The sequence below is a fragment of the Macaca thibetana genome, chromosome 4 (assembly GCF_024542745.1).
Source record: "Macaca thibetana thibetana isolate TM-01 chromosome 4, ASM2454274v1, whole genome shotgun sequence".
NCBI classification, from domain to species: domain Eukaryota; kingdom Metazoa; phylum Chordata; class Mammalia; order Primates; family Cercopithecidae; genus Macaca; species Macaca thibetana.
This window is the reverse complement of record NC_065581.1, coordinates 46818866-46841780: the sequence shown is the minus strand read 5'-3', so window position 1 is coordinate 46841780 and position 22915 is coordinate 46818866. Positions and strand designations below refer to the sequence as shown.

The following is a 22915-nucleotide window of genomic DNA, read 5'->3' as shown; positions in this document are numbered from 1 at the left end:
CCTTCAGTGCTCCAGGTATTGCTCAATATGTAGATATTTCTTTCTTCCTAGGAAAAATCCAAATGGATTTCTCACTTTTTGACCAGGTTTTTTACTGTCACACAGCCCCTGTGACAGCATTGGCCCCTAATACAGGCAGAGTTGAAAAATGATGTGATGGGTCATAGTTGCCCCTCTACTCAGAGAAAACTTCTAGACCCAATCACGGTCACTGAAAGTACTAAGAATTATATCTGAAATCAAGCATTGGTAGCAGAACACAAATATGTTACCAAATTAGCTGGAAGGTAAGGCATGGGGGAGTCATGAGGGAGCCCCATCCTCTTCTGTCAGGGGAATGAGAACAGTTTGCAGCACCTGTCAGGCCACGTGAATACCCAAGGAGTGACGGGACAATCCTTGGCACCCAGAATTGGCCTTGCAGAGTGGAAGGAGTTTACGTTTTAGAATCTAACATCCCTGTGCTTAAATCCTGGGGTTTGCACCTAAATTATAATAGGGCTAATAGATTAAACATATTTTTCTCTCTGCCACTCTGAGTACGTGATTCTAATCTGCCCTAGGCATTCATTGACCTCAGAGAGATTAGGATTTCTGTAGAAGGAATTCTAAGAGAGAAAAGGGAATTCAATATTCAGCTTCTGATCTTCTAAATAGCATTTTCAACAAGACAGTAGACTTTTACCCAACGTATTTTCTTAAGATGTTCTAAACTCTTTTATTTCTCAATTTTTACCCATCAAAAACCCTGCTTGGAGGCCTCTACTCACAGAGTAGAGACAGTCGTACTGGCTATGCAGCGAGGCCGCAAGGCTTTCTGCTCTATGATTGATGGGCTATTTGACCTAGGAAAACTAAAAAAACAGCCCACCCTTCCTGGCACAGGGGAGTTGGGGATGAAGAAGAAGGGAGAGGCAGGGGGGTCAGGGAACTAGAGCATGTTAGGAGCTCCATGTGATACTTTGCTTGGGTGTCCTTCCGGATTGTGGAGGGAGGCAAGCAGCCCACCTGTAACCCCCACTCGGTATCCCCATGGTTACTCTGGAAGACAAAAAGAAGAAATGCAGAACCCGTATTCGCTTTCCAAAGTCTTCCACCCATAGATTCCAGAACCCCCATCTCCCCAGTGCTGTGAGGTCACAGGAGCCTAGTCCCCGACTCCCAGCCCCACTGACTCAAGAAGGAGAGCAAGGAGGGGCAGGTTCTCTGAGAAACTGAGGATTTCAATGCAAAAGAGACAGAATTCTCTAGAAGGACTATTTAGATTATTACATCAGACTAGGTTATCATCCAAAATGGATGAAATTAAAGTTGTTGTTGTTTTCCCACCACCCAGAAGTTAGGAGCTTGTAAGGAAGACTGTAACAGTTGAAAACCAAACGAGGCACATTTCCATTGTACATCCCAGGAGTAGTTTAAATGGCTTAAGGACCAGCTATGTGTGTGTTTGCATACGCGTATGTGCCCTGGGCAAGTCTAAGACTCAGTTTCTTCATCTGTTGGATGAGGATGAATAATATTTCCCATCTCAATAGCCTTGTGGTGTGTTTAAATGGTAGTTGCATAAACATCCCTAGCTCACTGCAGGGATTCAGTGAGTGTATTTCCTTGCTGGTGCTAAGGTACGAGACTAGGGCAATAAAAGGAACAAGATAGGGCAGAGGGTACTTGGCCCAGGCCAGTGCCCAATAGCCACAACCTCCTTCTCCATGGAGAGTTGAACAGACACCCATCCAATCTGCAGACAACAGTCACAGGTGGGTTCCTGGTTTTTATTTTGCTGCAACACACATACAAGAGAAAATCCACATATGAGAAGTTGAGTGTGCAGCCACCTGGGCCCACAGAGCCGTTCTCGTTCTTTCAAAGACCACCTTTGATATCTGCTCCTCTCCATGTGCATTTTGAGCCCTAGGGATCTGCTTTGCCTTATGCTCATCAGGACCTGTGCTGCACTGAGCCTGCCAGCAAACCAGGGCTGAGCTGTGCTTGCAAGAACTTGTTGGAGGCTGGGTTAGAGTCTTGGCTCCCCAGTCCCCATTCAGCCTCCATGCCCTGGTAAGAATATATTATTTTCTTAGCTCAAATTGCTGTTTCCAAGTCATTATTTCTCTACGACGAGAAAACAATATTGGGTCTTATGTAATATCAACCTCAATGAATCTGGAAGTGATCATGGAATGGGTGGATTTTTTTTCCTCCTTAAAAAAGAGAAAAATAAATCTAAGATTGTTTGCATATGGCTGAGAATATTTATGAACTATTCCCCTTGTTTCCTCGTCACATATTTTACCCAGTGCATTTGTGTGTGGTACAGAATAAATCTTTATGGAGAGCAGAGGTGGAGAGGGGAAGAAAGCAGTTAAAACACTGGGTATCTATCAAGTCCCTGGGATGTTAGTGATCCTGAGTCTTGGGTGCCCCAACCCTAGGCTCACTTGCTGTAGTCGGAGGGATACCCCATCTAGCTGCTCAGAGTAATTATTTAGAGTGAGGGTTTAAAATACAAACACAAGGAATTAACATCTTTTTGTTGCTCTAGTTTCTTTGACATCCCCCTTGTTCCTACCAGAGCAGAAAGTTCAACACAAATAGTTTCATGACCTGAGTACCATCAGCCAAGAGAGATCATTAAATTCTATGGACGGCAGATTGAGCCAGGGTCAGAATGAGTTGGCAGGTAGGAGGAAAAGAACTGGCAGAGAGTATAGTGGGTGCTGCCATTTGCTATCCGATAATATGGCAGTGTTTTAGCACACAGGCATGTTGGGTCTATTTTGCTCTGGGTGTGCATTTCAACACAGCTTGTCACCAAGGAGCATCCCAAGGGAATATAAGGAATAAGGCTTTGGCCGTATACTAAATAAGTAAGGGAAACAAATCTCCAGGCTATTGATTTTCCTCTCCAGAGAGGTGGCCACAAATTTGAGGCTTCTTAAAATCACCCATTCTCCACTGCAGCTTGAGATATTCAGGAATATATTGACCAAGAATATGGGGCAAGGAACAGAGAACAGGAGGACCCCACATTTGGTAAGGCAATAGCAACAACTACCATTAATTGATGTCCTCGTATGGGCCAGGCACTGTATTAGGTGCTTTCCCTGCATTATCTGAGTTAATCCCAGCAGTGGTCTTACCAGGGTGAAGGATCCTTAGTCCCATTACTGAGACGAGAAAGCAGAAGATCAGTGAAGTAGAGAAACTTGCCCAAGGTCACATGTAAGTGCCAGGATCAACGACATTTGTGGGATTTATGAGGCCTTAAGGCAATACAATAAGTACCAACACGGAATTCTTGAAATCAGATCCAAGGACTTGGAAGGGACCCAGGAAAGTAAGAGACCTTGAAGCTGAAGGCTCAGCAGCTTCCCAGTGAATCCACCCTGAGCAGCCTTGAGCTTTAAACACAGGTTAGCCCCAGGCCAAGCAGTCCTTTCCCTGCTGCCTTGTCTCCTCTTGCTCTACCACGGTTGCCACCAACTGCAGCCTTCACATTCCTGGTCAAAAATACACAAACCCGAGTGAGGAGACTGATACACAGAGGGTGCCTTCCAGAATGTGCTGACTTGGAAAGCTCCATGGAATGTCGCAGTTGCGACATAAATCAACAATGACTCCTGCCACCGGACTTGATGCCTTCCATCTCAAGGAATTACCGGAGGGATATACAGAACTATCTTCCCAAGGAACTTCAATCACTGCTCCAGGCTTTTCACCAAATTTCATGATATTTCCCAGACCTGGTGACATGGGTACAGACTTGTGCAGCAGCCCACTCAGGTCTCCAGGACCATTTGAGATTAGAACCTGCAATGTCTCATCTGCTATCGTATGACTCTTTCCCTCAGAGGATATTTATTGGTCAAAGTTTGACAGGCCCAGTATTTGATTCTTCCTTTCTTCGTTACAATCAAGATTTTGCCATAATCTCCATAAATGAAAGGGGTAGAGGGTTTTGAGCAAGCAAACAAATAAATCACAAGTGCTTTGGGGAGAAAAGCATAATAAGCATTGTCTAGTACCCACCCTTTGCCATTGCCTTTGTATAGCCTTGCAATCCCATCACAGTCTAGACAATTACTAAGGAATATACGGCATTTTCCCAGCCCTGCTTAGTCTAGTCTCCCAAACTGGAAACACAAAGCAGATGATGAAGTAGTTCAAATGCCACACCAGGGAGAAGAAAGTATTGAGAAACTATGCCCAGCCTCCAGGCAGTTTTCAAACATTCCAGTAAGTGTTCAATTGATTTATGTTGGGCTGGTGTCATTCCATTGTCTCGAACAAAAGGCCTTCTATGAAAAGACAAAAAGTGGGTTATGAGAGGAGTGGCTAACAGGGCATATTTGGGAAAACCTGAACAAGAGTACAGCCTTCTTGGCTTTGCCTCCAGAAGGCAGTGTCCCCCTTGTGTCTACTGGAATGAACAGCAGGATCGACTTCCATTATCTCAGTGTCAGGCTCTAAACCAGAGTCTGGAAAAACAGCTGCTGGGGATGGGGCTGATGACACAGGTGCAATGACTGATGCCCTGGTCAGCCATCTCCTCCACGGTTTTCCTTTGAGCTCAAGTAGAAAGTGTCTGTGGTAGTGTTCTCTGATTAGAATGGACTATGAGATTCTGGGCAAAATGATTTTCAGTGATGATGGCTTCCCACAGTTGTTCTTTTGGGTATTTTGTCTGCTTGTGTGTCTAAACAAATTATATGACAGATAATTATTTGGGCAAGACTGTAAAAGCCTTCTCCCACGTTATCTTCCTTTGGGTGTTCATTCTTTGAGTCAGAACCATGATAGCTTTCTGTGCGGCTGGGGGCTGCACATTTCTGGTGGAGCCCTTCCATTTGAGACAGCAGTGATTTTTAGAACAAGCTTCCCCAGAGTAAACCCAAGCATTCTTCCCTGATACTCATCACTTCTCTGGGGGTGACATCAAAAAGGGCTGTTCTTTTCCCTCTGTCATGTCCCCCGAAGGCCTTGTCCCCAACTCTTCTTGGGTTGGGTTAGCTATAGTTAATACTTCCACAAAATCTGATGCATATCTCTGTCCTGGAACTTCTATATAGTGTTTATTTACCTAGGTAATAGCCTTTTCTTCCTAAAAATGTAATATGTAGGTTGATGTGGAATATTAGCAAATTATAGATAACCAAAACTTTTTACAAAAATGGCTAGTATTGGCCAGGCGTGGTGGGTTACATCTGTAATCCCAGCGCTTTGGGAGGCCGAGCCGGGCCAATCGTGAGGTCAGGAGATCGAGACCATCCTGGCCAACATGGTGAAACTCTGTCTCTACTAAAAATACAAAAATTAGCTGGGTGTGGTGGCTCGTGCCTGTAATCCCAGCTACTCAGGAGGCTGAGGCAGGAGAATCGTTTGAACCAGGGAGTCAGAGGTTGCAGTGAGCCCAGATCACACCACTGCACTCCAGCGTAGTGACAGAGTGAGACTCTGTCTGAAAAATAAAAAATAAATAAATAAATAAATAAACAAATAAATTGGCTAGTATTATTGCACCTACTGCAACCTCTGCCTCCCGTGTTCAAGAGATTCTCCTGCCTCAGCCTCCCTAGTAGCTGGGACTACAGGCACATGCACCATGCCCAGCTAATTTTTGTATTTTTAGTAGAAACAGAGTTACACCATGTTGGCCACGGTGGTTTCGATCTCTTGACCTCATGATCTGCCCACCTCGGTCTCCCAAAGTGCTGGGGTTGCAGGCGTGAGCCACCACGCCCAGCCTGTATTTCTGTATTTATGTATGTTTTTCAAAGCAAAGGATTAGCTAATGTTTATTGTTTGGTTAGGGTTTGCCTTTTCAGGCTATTTAGTACACTTCTACTGCATTGTGTTAATGGTTTCCAGGTATTCTGCAGTGTGTGGGGAGCGGGCAATGTGATGAGGGGGACAGGATTCTAGATGAGCTACTCCACTCTGAAGACCCTATGACGGTATCCACTGGCAAGCAGTTTGAATAAAGGCCCTTCTTTTACTCTTCCATGCCAGCCCTTGAGAGAGGCCTAACCAAGGCTCTAAAGAAATTGGATGACTACCTGAACACCCCTCTACCAGAGGAGATTGACGCCAACACCTGTGGGGAAGACAAGGGGTCCCGACGCAAGTTCCTGGATGGGGATGAGCTGACCCTGGCTGACTGCAATCTGTTGCCCAAGCTCCATGTGGTCAAGGTAAGAGAGCTCTACCCACAGAGGCCTGCAAGATCCAGTTCCTTCTTAGGTCCAGGTCACCTGTGTGGATGAGTCAAGAAGAGTAGCATCTGTTGGTCAAGAGCCTGGACCCCGAAGTCAGGTAATAAGGACCCAAGGTCACCCTCTGCTGCTTGATGGCTGTGTGGCCTCTTTGATCTTCAGTTTTCATTTATAAAAATAGGCATATATTGCTTACTCCAACGGTTGGTGGAAGAGCAAATACAGCGTGAAAGTGCTTGGCATATTGTAGGGGTTTAATATGTGTAATAGTCACAATCATCATTGTTGTATACAGTCATATCACTCCAGAGGCCTCTTCCTCATAGGATTTCCCTGGCCACACCCCTACAGCTCTATTAAATGTGCCCTCATATGCATTTTTTCTTTGTGCCCAGACCCACCTTCTCACTTCCTCCAGTAGCTTCCTGAGGTGAGCCCACATCATTTTCCTCATCTATCAAATGAAGAGGGGGAGGTTGCAAGAGGTGATGTCACTTTCTTGCTATCATTGCACTTACTAACCATCTGCAACATGTAGTGTAATCCTCTCCTATACAACAAATCCTGGGAATCTGAGAGTTGGAAAGGACATTTAGAGGTCATCCAAAACAATCTCCCACTTCAACCTGGACCACTTTCTGCTGTTTCTTTGACAAGCTTCTGTGAAGCTGTGACTGCAGCTTCTGAGAACGAGGAGTCCTCTGCCTAACGAGCCAGCCCTACCATGTTAGATAGCTCTGATTATTAAATCATTGTTCTCTACAATGAGCCCAAGCATGCCTCCCTGCTATCCATTTGTTCTCTAGAGCAACACAGAACAGCTCTGCTTGCCTTCACCTTGTTTGAAAACAGTAGTTGTATCCCCCTAAGCTCTGTAAATGAGCACGTCTTCCCCCATCCTTTCCTGACCCTCATCAGCCTAGTATCAGATAGCCATACTGTGCTCTACTTTTACACATGCTTATTTCTCACTGTCTCAGCCAGACAGCAAGCTCTGTGAGGATAAGACCTTTTCAAAACATGATGGTGGGCAAATGGTGACCCTTTAATAAATACTCATTGATTGATCATGTGATCGCCTGGTGTATGTCTTTATGATACCCAGTTTATTTCTATGCTTCACTGAGAAGACTCAGATTCAATCATTTGTCAGCTGGATATATGCCTATTATTTTTCAGCTCAAGTCCTGAGACAGAAATGCTATCTCCTCTCCAACCAGAGCATGTACCAGCTTGAGTTGAAGTCACTCAGTTGTGTGTACGCTGGTGTTTCCATAGGCCTTAGTCAGAGCTGAAGACTGAGAGGGAATCTTGCATAAAAATGGATTGGGCAAATACAACCTATTTAGACAAAAACATTTTGGATTTGGGGCCAAGCCAATAGTCACTTGTAGGTCCAGCCAATCTATGTCTCTTTGAAGTTATTAAGTACTGCACGCCCCACCCATCATCCTTTATTCTTCTCCTCCTTAGGAACAAGTACCTTTGAAAGGGATGATATAATTCCAGCTCAGTCACACTGTGTCAGAGTGATACAACGCAAAGATCAGGAGACCCAAGTTCCAGTCCTGTATCTTGCTGCCAACTAGCAGCATGAGCTAGGGCACATCATCTAATCTTTTTGGAATTCATTTTTCTTGTGCCTAGGAGAACAGAAGTGGATAGTATTCCTTCTTGCCTTCTTTTCCTTTCTTCCTCCCCTCCTTCTTTCCTTTTCTCTTGCTCAAACATTCACTACCACTCAAAAACCATTTGTTGAACAAGGCAAACAAATGGATCTCCCAAGCCTTGGGCCTCATCCTGTGATTTCCTTAATTCCCACCAGCCTTAAATGACTCAGTGAAGCCCTGTCCTTGGAGAAATTTCAGTGGGTGGTTCACCCAGAGAAGCTGGAGATCAAAAAGAAGATGGCCAATGAGAGAATAAAGGCCAACCTTTGGCCCCTATCTCTTTGGATTTCTGCTGATCCAGCTTATCAGATCCCAGAAACCTGGCAAACCTCTGAAGTTCACAAAGAGCAAAGGGGAAGCCAAGTCAGGCCTCCAGTTTGGCTTCAGATGCCAAAACTTAATCTGGGCTGTGGGAGCTAACTGTTTTCATATGAAAGAGCAAATTCAGAACATGAGCATGGAAGTCCCTGCGAACGTCAGAGCTCTGTGTGCATCCTCACCCCCTTGCTGCTTTCATGCTCTCTCTCCTCTTGCCTGGCTCACTTTCAGGTTTTTCTCCATCCCTGGAAGTGGAGTTGCTCTGGCCCAGGCTCACCATGAGAGTTTGGCTTGAACATTCATTGTCTGGCCCCCTCCTAGTTCTCATCTCCCAAAGTCAAGCCAATGTGTGAAGAAATGACCAGCTCAGCAGCCAAGGACCAGGGTGCACAGGTCTTGGTTGGGAGGGGCATCTGCAGGCCTTTCCTTGCCCACTGGGATCCTTGCCTAGCATAGTGATGATGTTCAGCCCTGGAGACAAACAGGAAGGGGAACATCAACATCAATATAAATACATATTTATAAAATGCATTTCTGCTGTATTGAAGCTAATATTCTGCCCTTTAAAATCCTGAAAATATAATTTCAGTGTGAAATGACTTGAGGTTACTCTATGAATCAGTGTGTCATTGTGAAAAATAGTTTTGGATCCCTTTACCTTATTGTAGACCTTTTTCATCCACTCTGGCAAATTCCAGCCAGTTCCCTTGGTCAGGCCACCACTCCTGCATGAATTTGCTCTTAGCCAAGACAGTCTCTTCTCAAAGGAACTTGGCCCAACCTAAGGGATCATCATCTTTCACTGAACAGAAAGATTGGGGAGATATCATGGTGGCATCTCTCGCTGTGAGAGCTTTATCAAAGGACTCAGACTTCATCACCCTTGCTTGTAGTTACCTAAGCCAGACAGAACAATGTGGAGGTGGCTTCTTTGGTGCCCACACCATACCAGTTATTTTAACAGAGAGAATTTAAAGAAGTACTATGTACTAAAGAATTGGAAAGGCAAAATATACTAGGAGGTTCTACCTTCAAGAGGCAGCTACGACTCCTAGGGCAGGAGGAACAAAGGGAAGAGGTTGGAATTATTAAAACTTACAAACTTCCAGGCTTTGTAGATGAGGGACCCTGCAAAGCTGAATGTGGGTGAAAGGGCTGTTCAGCTGGTGCGAGGGTCCAAGCTCAGGTTGGCTGGGATCCAGTCTCTAAAGCAGAATCTCTGCTGTGTGCTAGCCTCTCTGCGTGGCTATGATGAAGCTGGTCCTGTGAGTATTGGCAAAAGAGCAAACTGGATTCAGCTGCTGCTCCCAGAAATAAATGGAGACTCTGACAGAAAGAGGAAGCTGAAAAGCAAGGGCTTCTCCCTCCCATCTCCTCCTCCAACCTTGCTGGCTTTCTTCAGTAACTCCTCTTGGCAGAACCTAACAGGATTCACTGGCAAAGAAGAGATGTGATCTGCTCAGTCCCAGCCCCAGTATCACAAACAAAGCAAATAAAAGAGTAGGTTTGGAGATAAGCAACAATAGATTAATGACTGGCTCATGAGGGATTCTGAGTAGACCCATTGCTTTATCAGCTACGTAGGGCTGAGTAGCAAAGTAGAAAGAACTGTGGATTATAAAGCAGGGACTGTAATAAATATGAATGGTAACTCAATAGATATTGGTTAAATTAATTAATTTCTCATGTAACATTAAGCCACATAATCTCTTGTAGCTTTAGTTTGCTCATTGCTAGGGATCTTCAGTGCTTTCAAATTATTTTATTACACATGACACTAGAGGACCTTGCCTGATGTACAGATAAGATTGTAAAGACTAAGTACAACCGTTTATTGAATCCCAACCTATTTAATCCCCCTTTGTCTTGCTTTTCTCATCTGTAAATGGGAATATAATAGACTCTTCCTTATAGGATTATTTAGAGATCTAAGTACCTTGCAAAGTACTTAAAGCAGTCCCTAGAACAGAGCACACAGTGAATAAATGTTTGTTATTATCATTCCTCTGATCAACATCATTATTGAGATTATCAAGGAGTACAGAAGTGAAGAAGCTGCAATTGCTATCCTTTCACTTCCCACAAGCTAGAGAAAAAAAAAAGGGTACTGAAACAGTAATCATGATTCAGAATAGATTATAGCTCAGTGTTATAATGTAAGTTCAACACTGGTCTAGAAGCATAGAGGAGAAAGAGGAGAAAAAAATGTTCCCAAATGTCCATGAACATGTCTGCAACAGTGAGTTTTTCATCCATCAAGTCTTCATCATCCTTCACTTCAGCACAACTTTCTGGGAAACTCTGCATATTACCAGCATCGAAATGAAGATGAAAGTCCAGAGTGGCTGATCTGGGGCTTCTCTGAGTGGGAGGAACCCATGGTCAATGGTCTAGGGCCCTCTCTGAAAAAGAAAGCAAGATAGAGAGGTGGATGTATAGATACAAGAAATCCAGAGAACACCTGTGAGATACTCTACAAAATGAACTTCACCAAGGCATATAGTCACCAAACTCTACAAGGTCAGTGCCAAAGAAAAAAGTCTTAAAGGCAGCTAGAGAAAAAGATAAGAACACGTACAAATGGAACCCCATCAGGCTAACAGCAGACTTCTTGGCAGAAATCTTGCAAGCCAGGAGAGATTGAGGGCCTATTTTCATCATTCTTAAAGAAAGAACTTCCAACCAAGAGCTTCATATGCCACCAAACTAAGCTTTGTAAACAAAGGGAAATAAAATCTTTTCCAGACAAGCAAGTGCTAAGGGAATGTATTACCATTAGACCATATTTACAAGAGATCCTTAAGGGACTTCTAAACATGTAAACAAAAGAATGATACCTGCTACCACAAAAACACACTTGTATATAACCCACAGACCTCATAAAGCAACCACACAATAGAAACTACAAAGCAACCAGCTAACAACTTCACGAAAAGATCAATACCTCACATATCAATATTAACCTTGAATGTAAATGATTGAAGTGCCCCACTTGAAAGGCATATAGTGGCAATTTGGATAAAAAATAAGAGCCACTCATCTGCTGTCTTCAAGAGACCCATCTCATATGTAACAACATCCATAGGCTCAAAGTAAAGCGCTGAAGAAAGATTTTTACACAAATGGAACTCAAAAAAGAGCAGGGGTCACTATTCTTCTATCAGGTAAAACATACCATAAACCAACAATAGTGAAAAAAAAAAGAACAAAGAAGGGCATTACATAATAATAAAGGGGTGACTACAACAAGAAGACTTAACCATTCTAAATATATACACACCCAACATTGGAGCACCCAGGTTCACAAAGCAAGTACTTCTAGACCTATGAAAAGACCTGGACAGCAACAACACACAATAATAATGGGGCACTTCAACAACTCACTAACAACATTAGATCATCAGGGCAGAAAACTAACAAATATATTCTGGACTTAAATTTAACACTTGACCAATTGGACATAATAGACATCTACTGAATACTCCACCCATTGACCACAGAATATACATTCCTCTCATCTGCATACAGAACATACTCCAAGATCAACCACATGCTCAACCATAAAGCAAATCTCAATAAATTCAAAAAAATAGGAATTATATCAATCATACTCTTGGACCACAGTGGAACAAAAGTAGAAATCAACAACAAGAAGATGTCTCAAAACCACACAAATACATGAAATTAAACAACTCACTCCTGAATTATTTTTGGGTAAACAAAAAAATTACAGCAAAAGTAAAAACATTCTTTGAAATAAATGAAAACAAAGACACAACATACCAAAATCTCCTGGATGCAGCAAAAGCAATATTACAAGGAAAGTTTATAGCACTAAATGCCTACCTCAAAAAGTTAGAAAGATCTCAAATTAACAATGTAATATCACACCTAGAGGAACTAGAAAAACAAGAACAAACTAATCTCAAGGCTAGTAGAATAAAAGAAATAACTAAAATCAGAGCAGAACTGAATGAAATTGAGACCCCAAAATTCTTACAAAGAATCAATAAAACCAAAAGTGGAGTTTTTGAAAGGATAAACAAGATCAATAAACCACTAGCTAGATTAACCAAAAAAAGAGAGAAAATCCAAATAAGCACAATCAGAAAGGACAAAGAAGACATTACAACTGATCTCACAGAAATACAGAAGATCCTTAAAGACTATTATGAACACCTCTATGCACACAAAGTAGAAAAGCTGGAGGAAATGGATAAATTCCTAGAAATACACTTTATATTTGCCTTGAAAACTGGAACAAGACAAGGATGCCCACTCACCACTCCTATTCAACATCATATGGAAGTCCAGATCTACAGGGCAAGAGAAAGAAATAAAAGGCATACAAGTAGGAAAAGAAGGAGTTAAATTCTCTCTTTACTGATGATATGATTCTGTTTCTTGAAAACCCTACAGACTTCACCAAAAGGCTCCTGGAACTGATCAACAACTTCAGGAAAAGTGAAGTATACAAAGTCAGTATTCCAAGATTGAGTTTGTAAGAAATTGAAACCATGAACAGACTAATTGAGTTATGAAATTAAATCAGTAATTTAAAAAAAACTACCAACCAATAAAAGCCCCAGACTAGATGGATTCACAGCTGAATTCTACCTGACATACAAAGAAGAACCAGTACCAGTCATACTTACACTATTCCAAAATACCAAGGAGGAAGGACTCCTTCCTAACTCATTCTATGAAGCTAGCACCATCCTGATACCAAAATCTGACAAAGACACAATGAAAAAAGAAAACTTCAAGCCAATATCCCTGATGAACATAGACACAAAAAATTCACAACAAAATACTAGCAAACCAAATCCAGCAGCACATCAAATAGTTAATTCGCATTGATCAAATAGGTTTCTTCTTAGGATGCATGGTTGGTTCAACATACACAAATCAATAAATTTTATTCACCACATAAACAGAATTAAAAACAAAAACTATATGATCATCTCAATAGACACAGAAAAAGCTTTTGATAAAATTCAACATCCCTTCATGACAAAAACTTTCAAGAAATTAGGCATTAAAGGAACACTCCTCAAAATAATAAGAGCCATTCATCTATGACAAATCTGCAGCCAACATCTTATTGAATGGGCAAAAACTGGAATCATTCCCCTTGAAAACTGGAACAAGACAAGGATGCCCACTCTCACCACTCCTATTCAACATAGTAGTGGAAGTCCTTGCCAGAGCAATCAGGCAAGAGAAAGAAATAAAACACATGCAAATAGGAAAAGAAGTCAAATTATCTCTCTTTACTGATGATATGATTCTATTCCTCAAAAACCCTAAAGACTTCACCAGAAGGCTTCTGGAACTGGTAAACAACTTCAGTAAAGTCTCAGTATAAAAAGTCAATGTGACTGGGCACAGTGGCTCATGCCTGTAATCCCAGCACTTTGGGAGGCTGAGGCAGGTGGATCACCTGAGGTTGGGAGTTCAAGACCAGCCTGACCAACATGGAGAAACCCTGTCTCTACTAAAAATACAAAATTAGCCGGGCATGGTGGTGCATGCCTGTAATCCCAGCTACTCGGGAGGCTGAGGTAGGAGAATCGCTTGAACCCAGGAGGCAGAGGTTGCAGGGAGCCAAGATCGCACCATTGTACTCCAGCCTGGGCAATGAGAGCAAAACTCCGTCTCAAAAAAAAAAAAAAAAAATCAATGTACAAAAATCAGCAGCATTTCTGTATGCCAACAACATTAAAGTTGAGAGCCAAATCAAGAACATAATCCCGTTTATAAATAGCTGCAAAAATACAATACAATACAATACAGTACAATACTTAGGAGTACATCTAACCAGGGAGTTAAAAAAATCTCTACAAGGAGAGCTATAAAACACTACTGAAGGAAATCACAGCTGACACAAACAAATGGAGAAACATTCCATGCTCATAAATTGGTAGAATTAATATTAGTAAAATGGCCATACTGTCCAAAGCAATGTGCAGATTCAATGCCGTTCCTATCAAGCTACCAATGTCATTTTTCACATAACTAGAAAAAACTATTCTAAAAATTCATGTGGAACCAAAAATGAGCCTGAATAGCCAAAGCAACCCTAAAAAAAAAAAAAAAAAAAAAAAAAAAAAAAAAAAAAAAACAACCAAAGCTGGAGGTGTCACATTACCTGACTTCAAACTGCACTATAAGGCTACAGTAACCAAAACAACATGGTACTGGTACGAAAACAGACACATAGATGAATGGAACAGAACAGAGAACCCAGAAATAAAGCCACACACCTACAGCCATCTCATCTTCAACAAAATTGACAAAAATAAGCAATGGAGAAAGGACTTCCTATTCAATAAATGGTTTTGGAATAGCTGACTAATCATATGCAGAAGAATGAAACTGGACCTCTGCTTCTCATCATATATAAAAAATAACTTAATATGGATTAAAGATTTACCTAAGCAAGAATCCTAGAAGAAAACCAGGAAACATTCTGTACATCAGTTTTGGGAAGTAATTTATGATGAAGTTATCAAAAGCAATTGCAACAAAAATAAAAATTAACAAGTAGGACCTAATTATACTAAAGAGCTTCTGCACATAGAAACTATGAACAGAGTTAACAGTTAACCCACAGAATGGGAGGAAATATTTGCAAACTATGCATCTGACAAAGGTCTAATATCCAGAATCTATAAGGAACTTAAACAATTGAATAAGCAAAAACCAAATAATACCATTAAAAAATGGGCAAAAGACATGAACAGACACTTCTCAAAAAAAGACATAATAAGTGGCCAACAAACATTTTTTTAAAAGTTCAGTATCACCAATCACTGGAGAAATGCAAATTAAAAGCACAATGAGATACCCCCCTCACACCAGTCAGGATGGTTATTGTTAAAAAGTCAAAAAGCAAGAGATGTTGGTTGGTGTGTGGAGAAAAGGGAACACTTATACAGTGTTGGTGGGAATGTAAATTAGTTCAGTCACTGTGGAAAGCAGTTTGGAGATTTCTCAAAGAACTAAAAACAGAACTATCATTCGACCCAGCAATCCCATTACTGGTTATATATCCAAAGGAAAATAAATTGTTTTACCAAAGAAACCCCCACATGCGTTCATATGTTTATCACAGCACTCTTCACAACAGCAAAGACTTGAAATCAACCTGGGTGCCCATCAACAGTGGGCTAAATAAACAAAACGTGGTACATATACATGGTGGAATACTACATAGCCATATAAAGAAACAAAGTTATGTCCTATGCAGCAACATGGATGCAGCTGAAGGCCATTATCCTAACCAAACTAATGCAAGAACAGAAAACATGAAACTACATGTTCTCACTTGTGAGAGATAAACAATAGGTACAAATGGACATAAAGATGGCGACAACAGACACTGGGGACTACTTGGCGGGAGGGATGGAGGGGACAAGTGTAGAAAAACTATGCTCATTACTTGGGTGACAGTATCAATCATACCCCAAACCTCAGCATCATGCATTATACACAAATAACAAGCCTGCACATGTACCCCCTTGTATCCCCTAAAAAAAAAAACAGGGAAGGAAGGAAGAGAAGGAGAGAGACAGAAAGAGAGAGAAAGGGAGGGAGAGGAGGGAGGGAGGGAGGGAGGGAGGAAGGAAGGAAGGAAGGAAGGAAGGAAGGAAGGAAGGAAGGAAGGAAGGAAGGAAGGAAGGAAGGAAAGAAGGAAGGAAGGAAGGAAGGAAGGAAGGAAGGAAGGAAGGAAGGAAGGAAGGAAGGAAGGAAGGAAGGAAGGAAGGAGAGAGTGAGGGAGAGAGGGAGGGAGGGAGAAAGGGAGGGAGAGAAGAGAGGGAGGGAGGAGAGCCAGAAGTGATACTACTCTCCTGTTACCTCTACCCTAGCCTAGCCTGGAAGAGCTAGAGGAGGACCAGTTAATGTGCAGGTCCCAGTGCACAGTGAAAACAGGGGGGCTCTGTTTAAAAATTATTAATAATTTCCACACATTGACCCCAGAGCATTAAACCAAGAGCAGGGCTCTTCTGGGTGCAAGGTGAGACCACACAGGTCACAGGTCCATGAAGCTGCCACAGCTAGAGAGACGTCATTAAAGAAACCATCCTGCTCCCCCCATTAAGAAAATGCATGCAAATGGGTACAAGCTAGGTCTCAGTGAATTATAATAATACTTGAGGTTTATTGAGTATTTAGTATGTGCCAGACACTCCTCTAAGCATATGATGTGTATTAACTAATCTATTACTCCAAAGTAGGTTTTATTATTACATCCGTTTTAGAGGTAAAGAAATTGGAGCTCAGAGAGGTTACGTAACCTGTCCAGTGTCACATAGCTGCTAAGTGGAGCCATGATTGCAAATCCAGTCAGTTGGGATCCAGAGCCCGTGCTTTTAATCACTATGCTCCTGTTTCTCTCAAAGCAAATACCATTTCTCCAGAACTCTCCAGTCCACGTCCCCTCCGAGTGTGGCAAACCAGGGCGAGAACAGAAATCAGTATTTGCTTACTCTTATGTCATAGTCTAAACCTACATATACATTCCAATATCTAATTTGCTTTTCATGGTTTTTTTTTCCCTTCTATAAATGGGGACGCCTGTGCAAAACAAAGTAAAGAAGAGAAAAAAGAAAAGAAAATTTGCTGGTAATTCTATCAATCAGACATAACCACTGGTAATATATAGGTATATAGACATCTAGCCATCATACATGTTTCTCCAAATGCATTATACTTGAACTTTTAGTGTAATTGTCTATCTTGAAGAGTTTTCCAGACCACTAGATTTTCTCAGCAGCATCATTTTTAATGTCCCTCCACTATGCCATTTTATTTGTGTACGATAATGTATGTATTCACATATTGTTGGACATTAGTGCTGTGCACCATTTTTGTTATTCAAAATAGTTCTGGGATCATAATTGTGTAGCTAAATCTTTGTATCCATCCATGATTATTTCTTGAGAAAAAAATCCTAGAATTTGAAACACTAGGTCAAAGGGCAAATTATATTTACTTAAGAAATTAAATTAAAACAAAACAAAAAGAAGACAGCACTGCCACCTTGCATTTCAAACATATTGCTGATGGCCCGTGGTGATGCGCAGAGGTTTCCTGCAGTGCACACACACTGGGACGGCCACTAACACTTTCTAATGATTTGTTTCATGGCTTCATACCATCTCTGTCCTGCCATCTCTGTTTTAGATTGTGGCCAAGAAATACCGCAACTATGATATCCCAGCTGAGATGACAGGCCTGTGGCGGTACCTCAAGAACGCCTACGCCCGTGATGAGTTCACTAACACCTGTGCAGCTGACAGTGAGATCGAATTGGCCTACGCTGACGTCGCCAAACGCCTCAGCCGATCCTGAGCACAGCCATTTTGCCCCATCCCCACTGCAGAAGGACTCAACCACTCCCCTAAGACTCCAGCTTCATAGACTCCTCTTTCTCACTGCCTTGAGGCACACTTTTTGTAATCAAGCCTCATCCTTGCTGGTATCATGGGAACTCCAGCTTGCTCTCTTTCACGAAGGTCCGCACCATCCCTGGCCTCCTCACATAGGAATCTAGCAGAAATGATAGACACAGTCCACCTCTTGGCCTGCCATCCTGATCTGGGCTCAGCATGTTTGGGGTCAGTCAGTGTTGGAGAGCCCACATATGGGATTGCCACTGGCTTCTTCTGCCAATATCAAAATACCTTCTCAGATGCTTTAGAAACATGCAACACCAGCTCCTTTTCTACCCTCCTCTCCGTCCATACCTACAAGGCCAAGGACAAATGCCATCATCCTTCTTAGAAAGAGATCTATTACCCCATTAGGAGAGACAGAGAGAGTGAATGGAGGAGGACCGAGCTGGCTGTGGACTTGGGTGTCTGGTAAACACAGCTTCAGTCTCACTACTTCTAACACTCCGGTTATTGGGCACTAAGGGCCAGACTGGAAAGTCACTTGAGACACAGTCTCAGTTTGTTGCAGTGCCAGGAATGCTGTGCTGCTGCTGCGCACCTGGCCCGTGCTCTCCCTGGCTTCCATGCTGTCCAGGCCCTGCCAGAAAAGGAAATTGGCATGCAATTCTAAACTGCAGTGACTGGGATGGGAGGGGAGGGGAGCAGTGTTGATGCCAAAAGGCCCACGGGGTCTACCAGCCACGGGGTTTGCTTGCTTAGGAGTAGTTGTTTCAGTGGTGATTACAGGCCTGGGTTTGACTGTGCTTACCAATGAGTGGTTTTTGAGCTATGAGAAAGTGGATGGGAGTGGGAGGAGGAGGGATGGGTGAAGACAAAAGAGTTCTTTATGACTCTTGATGTTCCCTGGTAAACTTTTAAAAAGGCCTTCTCTCATGATCTAAGTCTTGGACTGGTGGCGTCATGTAACTGCTAACCGTACAGTAAAAACCCAAGAACGGGCCAAAAATGTCTTCCCGGTTTCTCCAAGCTGCTTCTGGAATGCAGGTCTGTTGGCTGGGTGCTCTCCAGCAGTTGCTCCTGCCTGATTCGGCTGTAGCCTGTAATGGGTAAGAGCCACGTTTAGGAGGTGGTCTGATCATGGAACACCTTAGGAAGAAAGTCCATGAGCCTTTCTGACTAGAAAACCATGTGGCTTGAACTTGAAGAAAAATATAGACCCATCTGGGTTAATTTTCCTACAATCAGACTTAACTGCCAGATGAAAAAAAAGGAAAAATTTTTAAGCTAATATTTCACTCTTTTGTCATTCTCCTTGAGTTTCATCTCCTAAAAAGCTTACCCAGCCTGAGCTTGGGGACCTGCGCAGAGGAAACTAAGAAAAATACTCTCATCAACTCCCTCTCCCAGTGAACGCCCAGTGAGAAAATCCATTTGCCACAGGCCCTTACCTTCAACAATCCCCCTTCTATGGCGTTCGCTGGGAAAGGGTGAGGCTCCCAAGTGCCGGAAAGCCCCTGGACTTGGCTCATTTCTCAGCAAGGGCAGGACAGCACGGGTCCTTTCCATAGAAACATCAACAAATTCTAACCCAAGCAATCCCTGGACCTACCTGCCTCCAGGGATCTCTGAAGAAAAAAGGTGACCCATTGATCAAATCAGAGGAGAGGAAGCAGGAGGCCACCTAGAGCCCACTGAGGAAGAGGAACTTTCTCAGTAGGACACTTTATAAGCCTGAGAAAGCTTTGAAAAGACAGAATGAGTTGATTCATTTCCACCTCTAAAGGAACCTTTCCAGGTCCCCCTGGAAACTGTGCCCTGGAGATGTTTAACAAGGAGAAATGGTGAGGAAACAGTCCTTTTTTACTGTAGGGAAAAGCCCCAAACTGGCCTCCTGGGGAATGAGGGCTGGAATGATCCCGAAGGCCTTTTAATTAGTGTGAAATCCTGCTGTACTCAGAAATCCTTCCCCGAATTTACAGCACAGGCAAGATGACCTAAGAGGCAGTTTACTTCCCTGAGACCCACAGTTGGGCTGTTCTGGAAACACATCTGTGAATCATAGCCAATTGCCACAGAGAAAACAGAACCAAGCGTCCGGTGAGGTGACTCCACCCCAGAGAAGGCTACAGAATTCCAAGGACTCGGATTGGATGTTCAGAATTCAGCAACTGGCAAGTCCTTAAAAACAAACAGGCCAAACCAAATCAATATTGCTGTTTCTAGATGTCCCTTCTTGTGGTTGAGTTAGTTTTACAGAGATAAATATATTAAGGCAAGGAGGTGGGGATGTTATATGATCAATTATAGCCATTTAAAAGAGAGGGAGGAGTTACAGAAGGAAGGCACTTCTGGGTCCTTAATTCAGAAATATCTTCATATTTCAGCACTGGTTTGTCATATAACGCAAGTGACTCTGGACTAAGAGTTATGGTGTCTTATGACTAGATTTATTATGGTATATTAAAGTAACAATACTATTAACATTACCTTCCTTTTTTTTTTTTTTTTTTTTTTTTTCAAAAGAGATCTTTCTCCAGATGCTTCAGCCTGTCTAGGCTTCTTATCATATGTGCAGCACATCATGTCTCAGCAACAGTGTGGTGAGGTCCTTAGGTGGCCCAAGAACAACTCAGGGAGCATGAGAGGGTCTGCAGTTGGGACCCCACACTACACAGCTATAGGGTAGGAGGCTTCCTTGTCATTGGTCCTGAATGAATACGAATCGCTCAGAAAGCATTTTGGTGGCACGGAAAGGGGATGTATTTGTGTGGAGATCTTATTTTATTTTGTATTTATTTATCTCCTTTGATTTGCACAGCACTATTGGGGGTGGGGGAAGCAGGGTCGTGGGAGATGAAGAGAGAAGCAAGAGTCAAACTCAGAATGACTGAGTTGAATTCACTATCTATTCAGCACTGCCTGCTTCTGAGGTTGGCCCAGAGAGAAGGTATTGAGTAAGATCTTAACAACTATAAAAAGTAAGCGGGATAAGGAAAATCATGATGGATCCAGAGCACAGTTTCTTCAGCTCCTGATACAGAAAGTCAAATGCTTGATAAATTCAGTCACAGATGTGAGCATGGCTATATTCTTTTAAACAAGAGGTAGAGTGACCTAGCACTAAGCAAATGAACTGAAATGTCGGAAACACAGTCCATCAGCTTATTTGGCCACACGATCCCAAACTAGTTTTAGCTTGGGAAATGGGTCTGTCCTCAGCATCGCCTTCTTGTGCTGGTGGGGCCAGCGAAGTTTTGATCTTATCAGAAAAAGGCCACACCAAGAGTGAGGTTTCCCGGGCTGCCTTTTCAGGCCCTTGTCAAATGAAACAACAGAAGCTCTTCACAGTTCTGTGCCCCATGGCCATTCGACAGACAATACCAAGCATCTTGAATTGTCATAAGATGGGTCATGCCTGAAATAGATCTTGACCATATGAGAGTCCCAGAAATCAGCAAGGCCTAGACAAATAGGATTAAGAGGGAGGCAGAGGGAAGAAGGTGCAGGTTGACCTTGTAAATTGTTTAGCATCACTGTGAGAGACTATGTCTAAAATTAAACTGATCTAGAAGCAGCAGGTAGGTATTCAGTAAGTAATTCTGTGACTCGCCTCAATTCCCACTGGCCAGGGGTCATCTCAACTGCACAGTGAATCAAGATGCTGGTGTCATCCTTCTTGGAAAGAGGAAATGTTAACTCATGGTTAAAACTAAGTACAATGATTCCCAAGGGATCACTTTCTTATTTTTTTAAATGACATTAACGAGAAACTTTAAAAAAGCATCAGAGAAAGACGTGTGCATGTGAAGCACCCTGATTCTGATGTTACGAGAACTTAAGTGAACAGGACCTGCTGCACACAGCCCCATTGTCTTCTATCCATTTCTCTTTATCATTCAAAGCAAGCAACATGTGCCCTCCTCGTGAACACACATTCTTCTCCTTTGTCAGTATGTGTCTCCCAGCTTAGTGTCAGGATACTTTCGATTCATAATTATGTATGATCCAATGTGTACATAATTTCATTTAACGTTATTTAAAGAAATAGATCCAATTCCTCTCTTGCAACCAAAAATAAATAAAATACATTGCCTCAATATAAGGTTTGGGTTATTCTGTGTTTCTATAGAGGCAATCTGTTTTTGGTAAAATGTACTTTTAAGGATCCAGTCATCTAAAGTATTTTATGTAGAGTTAGAGATTTCACAATATTGACTATACATATATTTAAAATATAAAATATCCAACTGATGTTTGAATTTGTCTTACTTTCCTGACCACCTCGTTGTTCCATTTTATAAGGTGGGGAGTTAACTAGCTTAACAAAAGATGCTTAGCTTTTGTAAAAGAGCAAGTGTTTCATTTTACAAAGACACTCCAAATGATAGTTACTTGATTTTCTCGAGACCTTGAACTGTGGTGATGAAATAACAGGACTTGCTTTCAAGCCTGAATAAATGTAAAATGCCTTTTAATGAAGATAGAGCTGAGTGTTTTCCTCATGAATCTGAACCAATTACAAATTTGTGTTCCAGTCTTGATTGGTATTGACTGATTCAAATAAAGTTGGTTTATTTTCACATATTACAAGAGTGGTCATCTAACTTCTTATTTGAGGTGGGGATTTCCTATGCTGTTTTAGATGACAAGTATGAAGTACCTTTTTTCCACATAAAGGTTAATTTATTTTCCCATTATAAAGGGAAATGTTTACTCTTTTTAAAAATCAAAAGCATGCCTGAATAATTTTTGTATTTTAGTAGAGATGGGATTTCACCATGTTGGCCAGGCTGATCTTGAACTCCTGACCTCAAGTGATCCGACTGTAACCCCAGCTACTTTGGAGGCTGAGGCAGGAGAATTGCTTGAACCTGGGAGGTGGAGGTTGCAGTGAGCCGAGATCACACCACTGCACTCCAGCCTGAGTGACAGCAACAGAGCAAGACTCCCTCTCAAACAAAACAAAACAAAAAAATCAAAAGCAAATGGAAAGGAGTAAGAAGAAAAGGAAAAGCACAAAGTTTGTGAACTAGCCATCCTAGAACCATTTTTTTTTGCAAGGCTAAATAAACATTCTTTCATAATACTTGGGCTAGGTAAAAAATTATACTGATGCCCTTTCAGTGTTTCATATTTCCCATCTGCATTGTCATCCATAGAGGTAGATCAACAGTGACAGTCCAGGTATAATTTAATAATTCCTTAAAATATCGTTCTTCTTGTGCCCAGAGCTCTCTGTTGGCTCTCAGTGGCTTGTGTAGCCCTGTCAGCATTCCTGGGCTGAAATCCCTACTCTCAACACCACATCACTGAC

The 22915-nt window shown here is 42.2% G+C and overlaps 1 protein-coding gene across 4 annotated transcripts in view; it reads left to right on the top strand.

The window, feature by feature from the left end:
- Window positions 1–22188, top strand: part of CLIC5 (chloride intracellular channel 5) — a 178487-nt gene extending 156299 nt beyond the window's left edge. For all 4 annotated transcript variants that reach the window (XM_050789021.1, XM_050789023.1, XM_050789022.1 and 1 more), the window contains exons 5-6: window positions 6010–6191; window positions 17390–22188. In XM_050789021.1, coding sequence (XP_050644978.1) covers window positions 6010–6191; window positions 17390–17557 — 350 coding nt within the window. In that variant the 3' untranslated portion in view covers window positions 17558–22188. The remainder of the gene's footprint in view (window positions 1–6009; window positions 6192–17389) is intronic.
- The last annotated feature ends 727 nt before the right edge of the window (window positions 22189–22915 follow it).